The sequence below is a fragment of the Tachypleus tridentatus genome, chromosome 13, assembly GCF_004210375.1.
Source record: "Tachypleus tridentatus isolate NWPU-2018 chromosome 13, ASM421037v1, whole genome shotgun sequence".
Taxonomy (NCBI): domain Eukaryota; kingdom Metazoa; phylum Arthropoda; class Merostomata; order Xiphosura; family Limulidae; genus Tachypleus; species Tachypleus tridentatus.
Window position 1 is genome coordinate 148,239,841 of NC_134837.1, and position 20,643 is coordinate 148,260,483.

The 20,643-nt window shown below is 38.3% G+C and overlaps 1 protein-coding gene across 1 annotated transcript in view; it reads right to left on the reverse strand.

Annotated features, from left to right (window-relative positions):
- LOC143236749 (propionyl-CoA carboxylase beta chain, mitochondrial-like) overlaps positions 1-20,107 on the reverse strand; it is a 50,901-nt gene extending 30,794 nt beyond the window's left edge. Inside the window, exons 1-6 of the mRNA XM_076475235.1 lie at positions 19,773-20,107; positions 18,219-18,332; positions 16,486-16,554; positions 8,979-9,035; positions 7,186-7,410; positions 6,705-6,746 (exon numbers count right to left, since the gene is read on the reverse strand). Coding sequence (XP_076331350.1) covers positions 6,705-6,746; positions 7,186-7,410; positions 8,979-9,035; positions 16,486-16,554; positions 18,219-18,332; positions 19,773-19,973 — 708 coding nt within the window. The 5' untranslated portion in view covers positions 19,974-20,107. The remainder of the gene's footprint in view (positions 1-6,704; positions 6,747-7,185; positions 7,411-8,978; positions 9,036-16,485; positions 16,555-18,218; positions 18,333-19,772) is intronic.
- Positions 20,108-20,643: the final 536 nt, after the last annotated feature.

A 20,643-nucleotide genomic window follows, 5' to 3' on the forward strand; every position in this document is an offset into this window, starting at 1 on the left:
TGAAAGAAAGGTCACATTTGGGGGCTGTGATAAGCCATGGTGGGATGGGCCAACCTGTGGAATCTGCAATGTTATGCAAGGACAGACCCAATTCATCCAATTGCCCCCGGACGCGAAGGCCAAACGGAGCAATAACAGATCGTCTGTTCTGAAAAAGTACTGCCCACCGAGGAAGGAAAACACATTTCCAGATGGGATGCTTTGGTAAGGAATGAAGTTTCGAAGTATATTGTAAAGATAGTTGCAAACGGCGAAGGTGTAGAGAAGGTTCATGAGATTCAATGTATATACTTTGAACTGGAGAGGTACGGAAAGCCCCAGTGCAGAGTCGAAGTCCTTGGTGATGAATGGGGTCCAGCATCTTTAAGGCCGAGGGTCTGGCAGAGCCATAGACCATTGATCCATAATCGAGTTTCGATCTAATAAGAGCACGATATACCTTTAACATTGAACAGCGATCTGCCCCAACTGGTAGAAGAGAGAACACGGAGGATGTTCAGTGCTCTTGTGCATTTGACCAAGCTGCTTTAAGTGTGGTATAAAGGTCAGTTTACGATCAAAGATAAGCCCCAAAACTTGGTCTCCGGGACCACTGGCAGCAAAACTTCACCGATATGAAGTTCAGGATCAGGGTGAATACCCGTCGATGGCAAAAGTGCAGGCATACAGTTTTGGAGAGAGAGAAATTAAAGCCGTTCGCCAGAGTCCACTTCCATTACACAATTGAGGGCAGTTTGTAGTTGCCGCTCAATATATCTCATGTTTGACGACTGACATGAGATGTGAAAGTCGTCGACATGCAGCCCATTCGCAACAGTGAGAGGAGTTGTTCAGTGATGGCATTTATCTTTATACTGAAGAGTGTAACACTCAATACACAGCCTTGAGGGACTCCAAGTTCCTGTACAAAAGAACGGAAAGTGTCGAACCCACACGAACTTGGAATCTCCTGTCCATAAAAATTTTTTAATAAACATGGGTAGATGGCCACGTAACCCATATGTATGGAGGTCTCATAAAACGCCATACCTCCATGTTGTGTCGTAAGCCTTCTCTATGTCAAAGAATATTGATACAAGATGTTGGCGGTTGAGAAAGGCTTCTCTGATAGATGTTTCAAGACGAATTAGGTGGTCTGTGGTGGAGTGCGGTTGACAAAACCCACACTGGGTGGGCGAGAGGAGGTTGTTTGATTCAAGGAACCAAACAAGACGAGCATTAACCATCCTTTCTAATATCTTACAGAGACAGCTCGTCAAAGCAATTGGGCGGTAGTTTGAAGGAATCTTGGGATCTTTCCTGGCTTAGAGAAAGGTAAAATAATAGCCTGGCGCCAGGCATCAGGAAAAACATTCTCCTGCCAGATCCGGTTGAAAACAATCAGAAGGACATCAAGAGAAGCAGGAGATAGATGGTGCAGCATGTCATAATGAATATCATCAGGTCCAACAGACGTACTGGTAGACCGATGAAGGGCCATTTTTAGTTCCACCAGGGTAAAGGGATAATTATAGTCAAAGAAACAGTCAGTTCGAAAGGAAAGAGGTGATCGCTCTGCCCGAGTCTTGATGGCCAGGAAGGTGGAGGAACAAGCAGAAGTGCTAGATACCCGGCAAAAGCTTTCACCTAGAGTGTTAGCGATGTTCCGAACATCAGAGAGTAAGATCGAGAGGGGGATAGAATTGTAGTGTCCATTAACCTTTCGAATCCTGATTGATGGCCAGGAAGGTGGAGGAACAAGCAGAAGTGCTAGATACCCGGCAAAAGCTTTCACCTAGAGTGTTAGCGATGTTCGAACATCAGTCACCTCCGAACATCAGAGAGTAAGATCGAGAGGGGATAGAATTGTAGTGTCCATTAACCTTTCGAATCCTGTCCCATATGATCTTGGAACTGGTGGTAGAAGATATGCTGGTTGTGAACTTAATCCAAGATTCCTTCTGGCTGTGACGTCTTACCCACCTAGCATGTGCATGGGCCCATTGGAAAGCAACCCGGTTTGAAAGTGTGGGATATCTACGAAAAGTATCCCAGGCCCGCTTTGAGCCTTCCGTGCTAAGTGGCAAGCAGGATTCCACCACGGACGAGGATATCGTGGAAAACGTGTCGAGGTTTTAGGAATACACTGAGCAGCTGCATGTGTAATACAGTCAGTTACCGCTGCTACACAGTCGTCTATTGGTGGCTGATTTACGATGGCAGGATCAAGTTCTGCGAGAGCAGTGAAAGTGGACCAGTCTGCCTGATCCAGCTTCCACCGGGGCACGCGGGTAGGGTGGCATCGACCACGGCCAGTCTCTCTCAAAAGGATCGGAAAATGATCACTGCCTAGTGGATTACTGTCAACCCTCCATGAAAAATGGGAGAATAATGAAGGGGAGCAAACTGAGAGATCAATAGCAGTAAAGGACTGACTAGGTGCATGAAAGTAAGTGGAACAACCAGTATTGAAAAGAGAAAGATTGTGATCAGAGAGCATACGCTCTACAGATCGGCCCCTCCCATCAATAATAGCACTTCCCCAGAGGAGATGATGTCCATTAAAATTCCCTAGGATGAGAAATGGAGATGGCAATTGTTCAACGAGAGCATAAAGATCTGATTGATCATATGTCTTTCCAGGGGACAGGTACAGAGAACAAACAGTGATGGTATGACCCAAGGAAACACGGATGGCTACAGCCTCAAGGGTGTGTTGAGTGACAAAGACAGGGTGGGCACGCGTGTTGATCAACCAACAGTGCCACCCCTCCATGTACTCGACCATCACACAACCTGTCATTTCTGTACAGAGAAAACTGCCGAATGGAGACAGTATCAGCAGTTTTGAGAAATGTTTCTTGTAAAGAAAGACAAACAGGATGGTAGGAAGCAATCAGCGTTTTGATATCATCCAGATTAGAACGTAAACCTCGACAGTTCCATTGTATCAAGGTGGCCATTTTTAAGAACGGGTAGGTGAAGTGGCTGGAGAACCCTTCGGTTTTCGACCACGTCTTTTTTCTTTACTGTCTTTAGTCGGAGGAGGTCTATCAACCTCCATGGATCCTGCTCTGTGTCGGGTGGGCAGGTTTTGTTATGGAAGGGAATCCAGTGACTGAGGACGTGAACGAATAATTGTTTTGTCTCTTGTGGTGGGAGAAAAAGATGTATCAGAAGAAATGCCTGTATTTGAAACTGAAGGACGTGAATCTTGAGGTTTGTTGGAAGGTATGGGAGAAACAGAGATAGGTGTGGAAGTCGATTCATCAACCTTTTTAACCACGGAGGTCAACAGGCTTTTCATTTGTTTTGAAAACGATTCTCTTGGAGGCACAGAGAGATCTGTCTGCACTCCCACTGTAGTTGTGGAATGAAGTGCAGCAGCATATGTCCGAGATGGAGTTGTGGACAGCAATTTCCGAGCCTCAGGATAACTAATGTTATGTGTCGTTTTCAAACGCTGCACCTCTTTTTCCTCCAACCATTTTGGGGAAGAATGAAAGTAAGAGAGGTGAGAACCATTGCAGTTTACGCAATGTGGGTTCATGTCACAGTCATAGGCATCGTGGTCCTTGCCTCCACAACGAGCACATGTCAGAGAACCACGACAGGATGTCTTTGAGTGGCCGAATCTCTGACATTGGAAACATCGAAGAGGGTTTGGTATGTATGGCCGAACCCTGCAAATGAGATAACCTGCCTTGATGGTGGCAGGTGCACGTGGTGAAGTAAATGTTAAAACGAGGGTATTTGTTGGCAGTGCAACTCCATCTTTGCGAGTGGAGATGCGCCTCACTGCAGAAACTCCTTGAGTGGAGAGACCAGTGAGAATCTCTGACTCGGGAACGTTCTTCAAATCCCTTTCATCAATAACTCCTCGTGAAGAATTCAAGGTAGTATGGGGTGTAACCTCAATAGGTATATCCCCAATTGCCTTTGAATTCAAGAGGAGTTCACTGTGTTGGGATGTGGATGTTTCAACCAATATGTCACCAGATCGAAGTTTCTTTACTGATTTTGGAGAGCCAGCAACTCCCTCTAATCCCTTTTGAATAAAAAAAGGGGACATTTGCCCTAAAGGTTTTTCCGAAAGAGAATGTAATATAAGAAAATGAAGTACGTGTGTTACTGATGTTGAAGATTGCTGTTCTGAGTATCCAAGACGTGGTCGCTTACCCATTGACTGTTTTTTTACAATTTTATTTAAATTTTTTAGAGGATCCATAGGAAAAAGAAAATATTTCGGTACCCACTGACCCAACCCACCATGGAGCCCTACAAAGGGACACACTACAAAGTCACGCAAGGACAATGCAGCAACGCCAGGGTTTCGTGAGCACTATACCCAAACACCAGAATCAGGCACAATGTCCACAACACCCGTTGAGAACTTCCAACACTGGTACTTGGTTGACTCTAGCCCAAGTGGACCAGCCGACTGACCCAAGGGGGGCCACCCAAAGGCCGCCCGTCTACAGGAATTCGAGGCCAAAGTGGTGTGTTAGGGTTGGACCCCTCAACCACCAGGATCCTCTCCTCCCCTTCACGGGTCGCCACGCACGGCAAACACGTGGGTGGATGTTTAGATCCCAGAGAAGGTAACCAGATAGAACAGAACCTTCTCTGGGAGGTCCCCTCACCACGTACAGGAATCCACACCGAGGGGAGGAAAATAATATGAGAGGCAGGAGAAAGGTGGTGTAGCATCTCATAATGTACATCATCAGGTCCAACTGATGTATTACCAGACCGATGAAGCACAAGTTCAAGTTCCACAAGTGTAAGAGGATAATTGTTGTCATAGGGATGATCAGTCGAAGAGGAAAGAAGCAGATGTTCAACTCGTGTTTTAATACCTAAAAAAGAAGGGGATGAGTTTGAAGAGTTAGATACATGACAGAAACATGCACCAATAGTATTGGCAATGCTCTGAGCATCGGCAACTTCATGGCCATTGAATATTAAAATAGAGAGGGGGGGGGCAGAAGTACACTGTCCACTCACCTTCAGGATATTGTCTCATATGACTTTTGAAATGGTGGCTGAAGAAATGCTGAAGGTATATTTAATTCAAGATTCCTTTTGGCTTTGATGTCTAACTTGCCGAGCCTGTGCATGGGTTTGATGAAATGCAATGTGGTTTGAAAGTGTGGGATATCTACAAAATTTATCCCAAGCACGTTTCTGATCTTCTCATGTCATAGAACCAGCAGAATTTCACCAAAGGCATGGATGCCGTGGGAAAGATGTTGAAGTTTTTGGGGATGCACTGAACAGCTGCTTGGACAATACAGTTAATTACTGCTGCCACACAATCATCTATCAATGGTTTACATAAGATGGTAGGATCAAGTTCCGAGAGAGCAGTGAAAGAGAGCCAGTTGGCCTTGTCCAACTTCCACTGAGGTACACAGGTCAGGTGGCACTGACCACAGCCAATCTCTCTTAATATGATAGGAAAATGATCACTACCCCATGAAATGATGTAAACCTCTCAAGAAAAGCAAGTCAAAAGCAAAGGGAAGCAGACAGAAAGATCTATAGCAGTGAATGACTGACTGGAGGCATGAAAATACATGTAAGAGCCAGTATTGAAGAGAGACAGGTTGTAATTCAGGAGCATATGCTCTATAGCATGACCCTCACATCAATATTTAAAACCACCCCAGAGGGGATTATGCCCATTAAGATCCCCCACATTAAAAATGGGGTTGGCAGTTGTTCAATGAGGGCATCAAGGTCTAAGAAGGGATGACAATTTTTTCCAGGGATAAGGTACATAGGGCAAACAGTGATGGTATGACCAAAGGAGATACGGATAGCTACAGCCTCCAAGGACATATTCAATGACAAGGACCAGGCGAGCACATGTTGATCAACCAGCAGTGCTACTTCCCCATGTCCTTGTCCTACACGACTTGTCATTTCAGTATAAGGAGTATTGTTGAATTGTGACTGTGTTAGTAGGTTTTAAAATTTTTTCCTGTAAAGAAAGGTATTTGGGATGATAAAAGTCACTAAAATCCTTGATGTCACTCACATTTGATTGAAAACCTCGACAGTTCCATTGAATTAGTGTGACCATTTTTCTTTATTTTGGAGGAGAATATGGCACAGACACCTTCTGTTTACAACTGCGCTTTTCTTCTTTAATGGATGTGGGTCTGTCACTCTCTAATGATCCTGCTCTGGATCAAGTAGGCAGGTTGGAGTTTGTAGACATACGTTCCAGTGATTGAGGACATGAATGAATGGGTTGTTTAATTTTTGTGGTGTCAAGAGAGGAAGATCCCATGAAAACACATGAGCTTGAATAACGTGAAGTTGTGCAATGACTGGAAGATGTGGTAGGGATAAAGACAGAAGTAGATACTGATTCATTAACTTTGTTGATTTTGGAGAGTACTAGATTAAGATGTGCTGTTAAGGATTCTGTAGGAGGCACAGTAATGTCTGTATGGACTCCTACTATAGTAGTGGAATAGATTACAGCAGCATGGGATCCTAGTAAGAACCCTGTTCACCTAATTGTAATAAATATCTTGATTTGTCATTTTACTTATTTAAATGCAAAATGAAAAACATTTTTAAAATACAAGGTTCTAAAAATCACATTGACAGCATATCTAATGCTTATGTTACTTTTACCATTATATCACATTACCTCATATCATGCAATATGTAATTTTTTTCCTTTTTCACTTTATAAAATAAACACTTACTTTTACAACTTCAGGGCCCGTGATAAACAAGTATGAAGTGTCCTGAAAATAAAAATTAGTTATAAATCTACTTTTATTTTTATTATAAAAGCACTGCAAATGTACTATTATTAAATTGGCGAGATATTAATGTAAATGTGCCAAGACTTACTGATAGTATTAAAAATTAATGAAATACAAATAACACATGTGAACAGAAAACAATTTAAATGCAAGTGAAATTGCTTTTTTTTCTTTTGTTTATGATAAAGTTCAACAAATGTTCAAGAGTAAAATTTCTGCACATAAAATTATGATAAATCATTATTAACATACTTTATTTTGCTGGAAGGATAGATAGGTTTATTACATCTTATAAACATTGTATCAATATGCTTACACACATTTTTATCAATAAACAAATATATTTCCAGATGAGAGATGGTATTATTAATAAAAACTCATGACCAATAAAGCTCTCATGTAACATACACACACTTGCCTTCACCATAAACAAGAAATCCGTTAGAACTGGTGAATAAACTGCGCCACCAGCACAAGGTCCCATAATTAATGAAATTTGAGGGATGACTCCTGAAGCCATGACATTTCGCTGGAAGATATCAGCATATCCTGCCAAAGATTCTACGCCTTCCTGAATTCTTGCTCCACCAGAATCGTTCAGACCAATGACTGGAGCACCAACAAGCATGGCTTGATCCATAACCTTAGAATTTTATCAGGAGTTAGCTTATTAAAAAAAAATTTTAATTATCTTTTATTTATTAAAACAGCCAATATAATTTACCAAATAGCACTGAAGCACCCAGCATACAAAAAAACCTCAGGGTTATGCTTCATTAGTTATTTTAAATCTATTTTAACTGTTAAAATCATACAGTAATTGTCCCTTCATTTATTAAATTACTCTACAGTACAAAATAAAAGATGTTTTGATTCAGTTTGCAAATTATCTTATTCCTATAATCAACAGGTGTTTGTTGAAGGTTTGGTAGGTGCTGGAACATGGGTCCCATGCCCCAAAAATCCAGTTAGTGGTCTTGAAACATCATAATAGAAGATATGATCAATATCATATTACCAAAGTTTCCCATGCTCATGGGCCAAAGAACACAGTAATGCCTCCATTTTCTTACAAAAAATGTTATAACTATTTCCTTTTTCCTAACACTTTCTACAAGGAAATTTTATTTGTAAACAAGATTTACTCAGCAATGACTAAAATATTACATTTTTGTTACATTATAGTTAAATAAACATATCACAAATGAGATACTATAATAAGAACATGTATGATGTGTAAAAAAAGAAGCAGCTTGTAGTTTTCCCCAACTTCAAATTGCAGTTTTTAACATATTTTCTGAGCACTAATGTAAAGTGTAACTGGCAGAACATTTTCTTGTATGTCTAACATGTATAGACTTAATCAAGTGAATATAAAAATTCTGTTACAAAATTAGCATTATTTGCAAAAAAATGTACTTCAAACATTTAGCAATAAATTAACCTTAATATAAGCTCAGCTGCTAAGTATTTTTTTTTCTTCTATTTATACTTTCATATTTATTTTGATGAACAGAAAGAACAAAGCTATAGAAAAACTCATAATATAAAGTATAACAGCACTGGTGAGGTAAACAAAATTAGCAACTATGTGATCTAACCATAAAGATGCATTGTGTACCTTGCACATGGTACTTGGTTTATCAGTGTAGAAAAGTCTCATGAATAGAAGATTGTTTAAGAGACATTGCCAATATGTAAAAGTTTATTTACTTTAATTTGATTATGTAGCCACTATAGTTGATGGATCAAATAGTTGAAAACAAATATCATTTCAGTGTTACTTGTACAAAAGTACAAAAATCAAATCTAATTTGTCAGGAATGAAAGATGAAATCTGTGCAAAGAGAATATTTATATACAAGTTCCAAGACAAAATATTTACATGTTCAGAATATAAAGGAATTGTTTTTAAATGAAATGTTTTGATCTCAACAAATTTACATCTCATGTTTTAACCCAAACAAATTAATCATATTATCCATTTTAAATACAATACAGAAATTGTCTTTACCCTTATTTTATCATCATCATCATTATCATATATTTTAGCATTCAAAGTACAGCTGTTAAGAATGAGTTAGAACATGGACTAAAAAGAAAGAACAAACAATACATTATGAAAATTACTTCATATCAAGACCTGTATACTTTTTATAATATTAAATGCAATAAGCATTAATAGAACAAAAATAAAATTTATAGGCTCACTTTGCAAACTTTCTTGGCATGGATACTTGACAGACTACCCCCAAAAACTGTAAAATCCTATGAAAAGCAGAAATTGTTGAAAATCATATTCATACACAATGCTAGACACAGACAATACATTCACTTACTATTCTATACATTTCATACCTAAACACTTTAGCCAGAAATTCTGGAACTTTACCATGTAAATAAAGTTTTATAAAAAGTTTATTAACACCTTCCTCATGATTCAGCTAAGAATATTTTAGTACAGATCCTATGACAGACAAAGGTGGAAAAAACTGATTTTGGGCTACTGCAGTACATCTCAATGGATGAAACTCAGCACAACTCCTAAAAGACAAATTTAAATGTGAATAAAAACATGACATGAAATATACAGTATACTATGACTGTACCATACTGCACATCATATAATCCTTTTCATATTTACTCTTCCCTGTAAAAAAGGCATTTTTAATCTGAAGATTGCTAGGGAAATAATCTTGCAATTCATTATGCATATGCCTCAACTTAAAGCTTTGTTGTGCCATTAGTTTCACACAATACTAAACCTATTGATTTCTTATACATGATTCAGAGAATCGAAACCTTGAAAATAGTGCCAAATGTCTTCTTTTTATCTGATGAAAATAACTTAAACCTTTCCATAATGACTCATTTTTTTGGATCCACATAAAGATGGTGGGCAAGCTAATGTGGCAGGTATTAAAGCTTATTGAATATAAGACTTCAGTAAAATTTAGTTATTTGGTATCTAATGTTCATTTAGTTTCACAAGTATGTTTAAAGTTAATTATTTTAAAAGTAATTGTTGCAAGTGCAATTTAATTATTGTACTGAGCTTTAGTAATAATGCTGATGTCATCTTACATACAGGTTTTACATTTTCCTGATTATATATAATACTGTTGCTACTAAAAAGCTATGAATTTCTAGGTTATATCAAACATCTATAAATTACTCTTAAAAATATTCCACAAAAAATATTTTCTTAAGGTACAGAAAAAAACAAAATGAACTGTTTGACTTTTTACTTATTTTGAACATTAAAAATATTAATTTTGTACATCAATAACTTCAGTGAAATTAAAAACATTGATTGATTGATCGATTTAGTGTTTTATGGCACAAAGCAGCGAGGCTATCTGCGCCAGACATTCGGTAAAAATGTAAAAAAAATATAAAATAAATAAATAAATGTAGTAATAGACATAAATGGAAATGAAGGTAAAACAAAAAAGTATAAAACCAATGTTGACACCTAGTCTACAATGTTAAGATAGAAGGCAGAGTATAAGAAGTTGTAAGGTATTTGCTCTAGCAAAAAGGTAATGATCATAACCCGCCAGGAAGACTAACAGGTAAGTTCAAGAACCACCGTCAGGCACCTGAAGTTGGTCTTTCCAGTCCTGGTTCCGGGTTATGTGTCATAGCAACCAGTATCAAAATGTAAAAGAATAGAAGTTTTAAAAGATACATAGCAAAATTGTAACAATGAGTAGCCAAATGTCCAGTAAAAAGATAAAGTCAAGTAAATGGAGTAAAATTTGTAAAAGTAAATGAAGGTAAAAACAAAACAGCAATTAAAACAGAAAATGGTGTAAAAACCAATGGTGACATCCAGTCAACAAAGTTGTAAAGGACTACCTGTAGCAGAATGGTAATGATCGTAACCCGCCATGAAGACTAACAGGTAAGTATAAAAACCACCATCAGTCACCTGAAGTTGGTCTTTCCAGTCCTGGTTCCGGGTTATGAGTCAATATGGCCAGTACTAAAAAATTAAGTAGTAAAAGTGTGAAGTGATATGCAGCAAAAGTATAATAACAACTCGCCAGGACGACTAACGAGTAGTTCAAACAGTAGCGTTAGTCCCTGAATTGGCCTTTCCAGTCCTGGTGTCGAGTTATTTAATGTTCTGGCCATTGTCCAATGTCAAATGGAAGGAGAGAGATTAAAACTGAAAAAAAGGAACCACAATTAAAAAGGTGTAATGAATAAATATGCAACACTTAAATGAGATTAAAAAGGTTAATGGCCATTAAAAAATTAAAAACATTATCAAGGTGGACAGAGTCACCATCACCAATAACTCTGTCCAATGTTACAGACTGACCCTGGGAAAAAATATGTTTAAAATATTGCCGTCGTTGAGAATTGTAACGATGGCAAGAAAGTAAAACGTGGCTGATAGTGATTTTAGTGTTACACAAACTACACATTGGTGCATCAGTTCCAGATAAAAGAAAATGATGAGTTAAAAAACTGTGACCAATGCGTAGCCTAGTGAGAACAACTTCCTCCTTCCAAACTTTACGGAAGCTAGATGGCCAAAGTCCAATTTTGGGTTCGATTTGAAAATGTTTGTTGTCACGTTGCTCATTCCAAGTGGACTGCCAGCTGGCACGGAACCGAGCCTTGAAGACAACACCATAGTCCATGTACGGAATAGGCATAGGAGTGATGGTGCTGAAGCAGATATATTTAGCTGCCATGTCTGCAAGCTCATTCCCGCGAATACCAACATGGCCTGATATCCAGAAAAACTGGATTAAAGTAGCTGCTAATGAGAAATGGGCCAGTCGGTTTCGAATATCAGCGAAAATAGGATGTGAGCTAACATGTAGCGATTCCAAGGCAAGTATAGAACTAAGCGAATCAGTATAAATAGTGCAGTTGGAGTACTGCTCAGCTGCAATATGATCCAGGGCAAGAGATATGGCATACAGTTCAGCAGTGAACACAGAAGCAGTAGAAGGGATTCTGCACGCAACTACTGACCCATAGCAAACCATAGCAGAGCCCACTTACTTACCTGATTTGGAACCATCTGTATAAATGGGAACTGAATGATTGTTTGAGAGATATTCATTGAATAAAAGACGGTACTTCCAATCTGGAGTATCTGCCTTTTTTAGGTGACTGAAAGAAAGGTCACATTTGGGGGCTGTGATAAGCCATGGTGGGATGGGCTGACCTGTGGAATCTGCAATGTTATGCAAGGACAGACCCAATTCATCCAATTGCCCCCGGATGCAAAGGCCAAACGGAGCAATGACAGATCGTCTGTTCTGAAAAAGTACTGCCCACCAAGGAAGGAAAACACATTTCCAGGTGGGATGCTTTGGTAAGGAATGAAGTTTCGAAGTATATTGTAAAGATAGTTGCAAACGGCGAAGGTGTAGAGAAGGTTCATGAGATTCAATGTATATACTTTGAACTGGAGAGGTACGGAAAGCCCCAGTGCAGAGTCGAAGTCCTTGGTGATGAATGGGGTACAGCATCTTTAAGACCGAGGGTCTGGCAGAGCAATAGACCATTGATCCATAATTGAGTTTCAATCTAATAAGAGCACGATATACCTTTAACATTGAACAGTGATCTGCCCCCCAACTGGTAGAAGAGAGAACACGGAGGATGTTCAGTGCTCTTGTGCATTTGACCCGAAGCTTCTTAAGTGTGGTATAAAGGTCAGTTTATGATCAAAGATAAGCCCCAAGAACTTGGTCTCCGGGACCACTGGCAGCAAAACTTCACTGATATGAAGTTCAGGATCAGGGTGAATACCCCCGTCGATGGCAAAAGTGCATGCATACAGTTTTGGAGAGAGAGAAATTAAAGCCGTTCGCCAGAGTCCACTTCCGTACACAATTGAAGGCAGTTTGTAGTTGCCGCTCAATATATCTCATGTTTGACGACTGACATGAGATGTGAAAGTCGTCAACATACAGCCCATTCGCAACAGTGAGAGGGAGTTTTTCAGTGATGGCATTTATCTTTATACTGAAGAGTGTAACACTCAATACACAGCCTTGAGGGACTCCAAGTTCCTGTACAAAAGAACGGGAAAGTGTCGAACCCACACGAACTTGGAATCTCCTGTCCATTAAAAAGTTTTTAATAAACATGGGTAGATGGCCACGTAACCCATATGTATGGAGGTCTCGCAAAACGCCATACCTCCATGTTGTGTCGTAAGCCTTCTCTATGTCAAAGAATATTGATACAAGATGTTGGCGGTTGAGAAAGGCTTCTCTGATAGATGTTTCAAGACGAATTAGGTGGTCTGTGGTGGAGTGCTGTCGACAAAACCCACACTGGGTGGGCGAGAGGAGGTTGTTTGATTCAAGGAACCAAACAAGACGAGCATTAACCATCCTTTCTAATGTCTTACAGAGACAGCTCGTCAAAGCAATTGGACGGTAGTTTGAAGGAATCTTGGGATCTTTCCCTGGCTTAGAGAAAGGTAAAATAATAGCCTGGCACCAGGCATCAGGAAAAACATTCTCCTGCCAGATGCGGTTGAAAACAATCAGAAGGACATCAAGAGAAGCAGGAGATAGATGGTGCAGCATGTCATAATGAATATTATCAGGTCCAACAGACATACTGGCAGACCGATGAAGGGCCATTTTTAGTTCCACCAGGGTAAAGGGATAATTATAGTCAAAGAAACAGTCAGTTCGAAAGGAAAGAGGTGATCGCTCTGCCCGAGTCTTGATGGCCAGGAAGGTGGAGGAACAAGCAGAAGTGCTAAATACCCAGCAAAAGCTTTCACCTAGAGTGTTAGCGATGTTCCGAACATCAGTCACTTCCTGACCATCAGAGAGTAAGATCAAGAGGGGGATTGATTTGTAGTGACCATTAACCTTTCGAATCCTGTCCCATATGATCTTGGAACTGGTGGTAGAAGATATGCTGGTTGTGAACTTAATCCAAGATTCCTTCTGGCTTTGACGTCTTACCCACCTAGCATGTGCACGGGCCCGTTGGAAAGCAACCGGTTTGAAAGTGTGGGATATCTACCAAAAGTATCCCAGGCCCGCTTTTGAGCCTTCCGTGCTAAGTGGCAAGCAGGATTCCACCACGGACGAGGATATCGTGGAAAACGTGTCGAGGTTTTAGGAATACACTGAGCAGCTGCATGTGTAATACAGTCCGTTACCGCTGCTACACAGTCGTCTATTGATGGCTGATTTACGATGGCAGGATCAAGTTCTGCGAGAGCAGTGAGAGTGGACCAGTCTGCCTGATCCAGCTTCCACCGGGAGCACGCTGGTAGGGTGGCATCGACCATGGCCAGTCTCTCTCAAAGGATCGGAAAATGATCACTGCCTAGTGGATTACTGTCAACCCTCCATGAAAAATGGGAGAATAATGAAGGGGAGCAAACTGAGAGATCAATAGCGGTAAAGGACTGACTAGGTGCATGAAAGTAAGTGGAAGAACCAGTTTTGAAAAGAGAAAGATTGTGATCAGAGAGCATACGCTCTACAGATCGCCCCTCCCATCAATAATAGCACTTCCCAGAGGGATGATGTCCATTAAAATCCCTAGGATTAGAAATGGAGATGGCAACTGTTCAACGAGAGCATCAAGATCTGATTGATCATATGTCTCTCCAGGGGACAGGTACAGAGAACAAACAGTGATGGTATAACCCAAGGAAACACGGATGGCTACAGCCTCCAAGGGTGTGTTGAGTGACAAAGACAGTGTGGGCACGTGTTGATCAACCAACAGTGCCACCCCTCCATGTACTCGACCATCACACAACCTGTCATTTCTGTACAGAGAAAACTGCCGAATGGAGACAGTATCAGCAGTTTTGAGAAATGTTTCTTGTAAAGAAAGACAAACAGGATGGTAGGAAGCAATCAGCGTTTTGATATCATCCAGATTAGAACGTAAACCTTGACAGTTCCATTGTATCAAGGTGGCCATTTTTAAGAACGGGTAGGTGAAGTGGCTAGAGAACCCTTCGGTTTATGACCACGTCTTTTTTCTTTACTGTCTTTAGTCGGAGGAGGTCTATCAACCTCCATGGATCCTGCTCTGGGTTGGGTGGGCAGGTTTTTGTTATTGGAAGGGGAATCCAGTGACTGAGTACGCGAACGAATAATTGTTTTGTCTCTTGTGGTGGGAGAAAAAGATGTATGAGAAGAAATGCCTGTATTTGAAACTGAAGGACGTGGATCTTGAGGTTTGTTGGAAGGTATGGGAGGAACAGAGATGGGTGTGGAAGTCGATTCATCAACCTTTTTAACCACGGAGGTCAAAAGGCTTTTCATTTGTTTTAAAAACGATTCTCTTGGAGGCACAGAGAGATCTGTCTGCACTCCACTGTAGTTGTGGAATGAAGTGCAGCAGCATATGCCCAAGATGGAGTTGTGGACAGCAATTTCCGAGCCTCAGGATAACTAATGTTATGTGTCGTTTTCAAACGCTGCACCTCTTTTTCCTTCAACCATTTTGGGCAAGAATGAAAGTAAGAGAGGTGAGAACCATTGCATTTTATGCAATGTGGGTTCATGTCACAGTCATAGGCATCGTGGTCCTTGCCTCCACAACGAGCACATGTCAGGGAACCACGACAGGATGTCTTTGAGTGGCTGAATCTCTGACATTGGAAATATCGAAGGGGGTTTGGTATGTATGGCCGAACCCTGCAAATGAGATAACCTGCCTTGATGGTGGCAGGTGCACGTGGTGAAGTAAATGCTAAAACGAGGGTATTTGTTGGCAGTGTAACTCCATCTTTGCGAGTGGAGATGCGCCTCACTGCAGAAACTCCTTGAGTGGAGAGACCAGCGAGAATCTCTGACTCCGGAACGTTCTTCAAATCCCTTTCATCAATAACTCCTCGTGAAGAATTCAAGGTAGTATGGGGTGTAACCTCAATAGGTATATCCCCAATTGCCTTTGAATTCAAGAGGAGTTCACTGTGTTGGGATGTGGATGTTTCAACCAATATGTCACCAGATCGAAGTTTCTTTACTGATTTTGGAGAGCCAGCAACTCCCTCTAGTCCCTTTTGAATAAAAAAAGGGGACATTTGCCCTAAAGGTTTTTCGAAGAGAATGTAATATAAGAAAATGAAGTGCGTGTGTTACTGATGTTGAAGATTGCTGTTCTGAGTATCCAAGGCGTGGTCGCTACCCATTGACTGTTTTTTACAATTTTATTTAAATTTTTTAGAGGATCCATAGGAAAAAGAAAAAATTTCGGTACCCACTGACCCAACCCACCATGGAGCCCTACAAAGGGACGCACTACAAAGTCACTCAAGGACAATGCAGCAACGCCAGGGTTTCGTGAGCACTATACCCAAACACCAGAATCAGGCACAATGTCCACAACACCCGTTGAGAACTTCCAACACTGGTACTTGGTTGACTCTAGCCCAAGTGGACCAGCCGACTGACCCAAGGGGGGCCACCCAAAGGCCGCCCGTCTACAGGAATTGAGGCAAGTGGTGTGTTAGGGTTGGACCCCTCAACCACCAGGATCCTCTCCTCCCTTTCACGGGTCGCCACGCGCGGCAAACACGTGGGTGGATGTTTAGATCCCAGAGAAGGTAACCAGATAGAACAGAACCTTCCCTGGGAGGTCCCCTCACCACGTACACGAATCCACACCCAGGGGGAAATTTAAAACAAATAGTCCTAAAACATTTTATGGTTATGTTACTGTTAAAATTAGTTTAACACAAAAGAATTTTTACCTGGCTAAAGATAAAGGCAGTTCTTCCATGAATCAATCCATGACCTGTTACAACACTATCTCCAGGGTACTAAGAAATCAATGAAACAAATTGGTTTTAGCAACTAGTTTGAAATAATTTGGTATAGTATAAAATGTACCTTTTACATCTAACAAGATTCATTCTTTCATGAACTGTAAAACATTAATTCTCACATTTATAGCTATTTTTACAACAAAAATATGCAGTAGACAGATGGGTAGAAAATAATTGAAAATTATTGAATAATAAAACTGTAAAAGAAACATCTCAGATGACTGAAACTATATACTACACATTGTACAAAGTTTATTTATAACACTGTTTAATCTAAATTTTTTAAGATATTATTCTCAAATTTTCATATCAAGCACTTAAATAATAGATATATCAAATACTTCATTAGCACACTTTTTTTACTCTACTGACAGGTGATGTAAATAAATTCAGAATTTATTAGGCAAAGTTGGCTAGATAAAATAAGTATAAAGTGATCAAAGTACAAGACATACACCTTCTATAACACCATATGAATTACCTTAGACAAAAATATCTCAACTAGTATATCTTATCTATATTATTTTGCAACTTTGATATGTAACAAAATTAAAAACATTTGAATATTCAACAAAAACAGAAACTACAATCAAAATTTGAAAAAAAATAATTACAAGTGTCAGAGAAGTTCCAAGAACGATAACTGAAACTCTAGCATTAAAGCAGGTATAAAAAGAGGCAATACATGAACTTATAATTAACAATATTTTTTGGGGTAAGAGACAAAAATAAAGAACTTGTATTTAAGGATAGAGGAAAACAAAAGTTTACAAAATTCTTTCAACAATTATACACAAACCAACTGAGAAAGATCAAAGATACAATGCAGAAAATAAACCTAAAATAAAAAATAATTTTTGAAAACCCTGAACACTAGAAGCTAATTTCTTAAATACATAATTCAAAATTTTAACCATAGTAACAATCAAATGTGTAGTTATGAAGTCTGAAAAAAAAAAGGGGGGGGGGAGTAACAGCTACTTTTATAACTGAGTTATTCCAAATATTACTTTATATTTATTAACTACCTCCAAAATAGTTTTTGATTCAATTTCTACCTCCAACAACAACAACAAAAATTTATAAAAAAATATTTCTGTTAAAACTAACTGGGTCTCCCTATTGAAATATTCCAACAACTAGGACTATTTTAGTTTCATTTGCATTTTCACATCCCAAGATGGAAAATGTGCAGAAGCAGTTAGAAAAAATGAAACCGTCAACTCAATCAAGCAGAAGGACTATTGTTTAATACTGCGTACACATTTTTTGGTATTATCAGCTAATGTTTAGTCAACCTTGATATGTTGTGTTAAACAGTGTTATGGATAATTTACTACTGTACACAAAATAATTGCATTTCTGTCTGACTATTATTATAAGTATACAACATATAGTTAACATTATTATTGTTATTCATTTAGTTACTTGGGTGTAATTACTGATATATTCAACATAATTTACTCTTTTTAAATAAATATTTTGAATTAACCCTCAATATACCAGGTAATTAAGGTCAATATTAAAAACAAGGATGACATAAAAAGAATTACAGTAGTTCTACAAGTTTCTCAATCAATATAAATAAAAGTAATTGAATGTTATTTCCCAATGAAAATATTAAATTCAAAATAAAAAAAACAGCTTACTTATATTACCTTTTCTTTGTCAATTCCAAAGTAAGTGCAGGTATGTTCAGCAAACATATCATATTCCACAAAAGTACCAGGGTCCATTAAAATGTTGATTCTTTCCCTTGCTGTTAGTTTACCCTGCAAGGAAGCAATAGAATTTCTTTTTCATATAAAAATGTGAGAAAATTGTACTGAATGTAAGTATGAAGTAACTGCTTACTTTTATTCTGGAGAGGCAAAAACAAGCATTTGTTTCTACATTTCAAATTTTTACTCTTGCACATTTATTTAAAAAATAATCTGATATTTAAACATATAATACAGAATGCAAAAAGCTTTCCTATTCAGCACTAATGTTAATCAAATTAGTTATACAAGTTTTATTAGATGCATTACCATTCAGCAAAAGCATGCTATCCTGGTAAAATACACATAAAACTATTTTGTTTAGAAATTATATAGGATGATATTATTATAGTTTTGTATCTGCCTTGTCTTGCACTTAATGTAAATTGGAACTGATGGAATGGAAGACATTGGAACGCTTGTATTTAATGAAAGACTTATCTTTCACAAAAAACTTGTTACATGTACATTCAGATGCAACTGCAATGATGCATAAAACAAAATTTAGCACAAGTTAATTATATTCACACTTTTTTTTTGTTTATAAATTTATTGTTCACCACTACTAAATCTGGCATTAAACACTTTCAAGAATTCCTTACTTTCAAAAGTATGTCTGTTAAAAAAAGTGACACTATGTAGAAGACTGAAGAACAAGGGTCAAATATTTAAAGCAAAACTAACGTAAAATTGTTTAACTTCATTATTTCATAAAGCCACAATGAGAATTTATAAACAGTTCATTCTGAAATCCTAACATTAATACTGTTGAAAGTTCACAAACTGAGTTTAGTACTAGTACATTCCCATAAAAATAGTGACATTTTGACATAAATAATGTACAACAACATTATTATGCCCCAGTACTAGAAATACTGATTTTCTGTATTACGGAAATTTGCATAGCAAATAATTATTTTACTTTGTGAAACATTCTATTAGTTATTTTAGTAACTCATGTACCTCAGATATTCCATTTGAAGGTAGCTTCTTTGATAATTAGTACTTTATGTGTACAACTATTTATCATTAAAACATTAAATGCAATTTATAAAGAAACAATAACTTATAGCTACAGCTGCAACTATTTAATTTTCAAGTTTATATTAAAAAAAAGGGCTAGCACAATTACAAATTAAAATTTTCTGAAATTATATTTAATATTTATTTTGATTTTGCTTTGAGGATAAATTATAGTAATGGACTACATATTTAATGTAAACCAAGCAAAAATTAAAAATAACCAACTTTGACTGTAAATTTAATACAATTACTGAATTAGTGAAATGTACATGACTTTTACACTCATATTATTACAGTGATTATAAATACTAATAACAAAGTTTAATGACCAAGATTTTTGCCAAAACTGTTCACATTTTGCATTTAATATTTTAATGTGATTTACATTTGACTTTGTCCAGAGTTGTTGATGAGGGTGAAGAAACCTACCTTCTTATGTTGACCATCAATCCTATTTTGACCTCCACCAAGGACAGCTTCTTTACGTTTTTCTTCGATTCTTTGCCTTACACTAAGCGTATGAGCTACTGTACACCATCGTTTTGCCTCATAAAATATGTAATTCTTAGAATATTTTGGAAGATGAGGAAAAAACTTTCCATTACTCAGAATTCTCAGTGAAAAAGCCATCTTCACTGTCTTATTACAACCTCTTCCTTTCCTCTTCTAATCACACTGTAAAAGTAAAGGTTTTCAAAGTCCTACCAGTAGTACTGCCATACTAATTTCGTCAACTTAAAGTCACCACTAGATGGCACAAAATTATTATATTAGTATAATTATGTAAAAAACTTTTTTAACAAACCAGATAAAGAAAGTGAGCCAACCAGACGATCATCTGATATATGAGAATAAAACTATATAAATTTCTGATTCTCAATTAACAACTACCATATTAACTGGGATCTCCAAGCTAACGAAGCCTATTTTCAAATGTAAGTGTAATACGTTTTGAAATATCTTTCAAAGGTTAAGGGTTGAACTATTCAATATATATTTACAAGTTTATATATTTTAGTTTGTTTGTTTTTTGGAATTTCGCACAAAGCTACTCGAGGGCTATCTGTGCTAGCCGTCCCTAATTTAGCAGTGTAAGACTAGAGGGAAGGCAGCTAGTCATCACCACCCACCGCCAACTCTTGGGCTACTCTTTTACCAACGAATAGTAGGATTAACCGTAACATTATACGCCCCCACGGCTGGGAGGGCGAGCATGTTTAGCGTGACGCGGGCGCGAACACGCAACCCTCGGATTACGAGTCGCACGCCTTACGCGCTTGGCCATGCCAGGCCTTATATT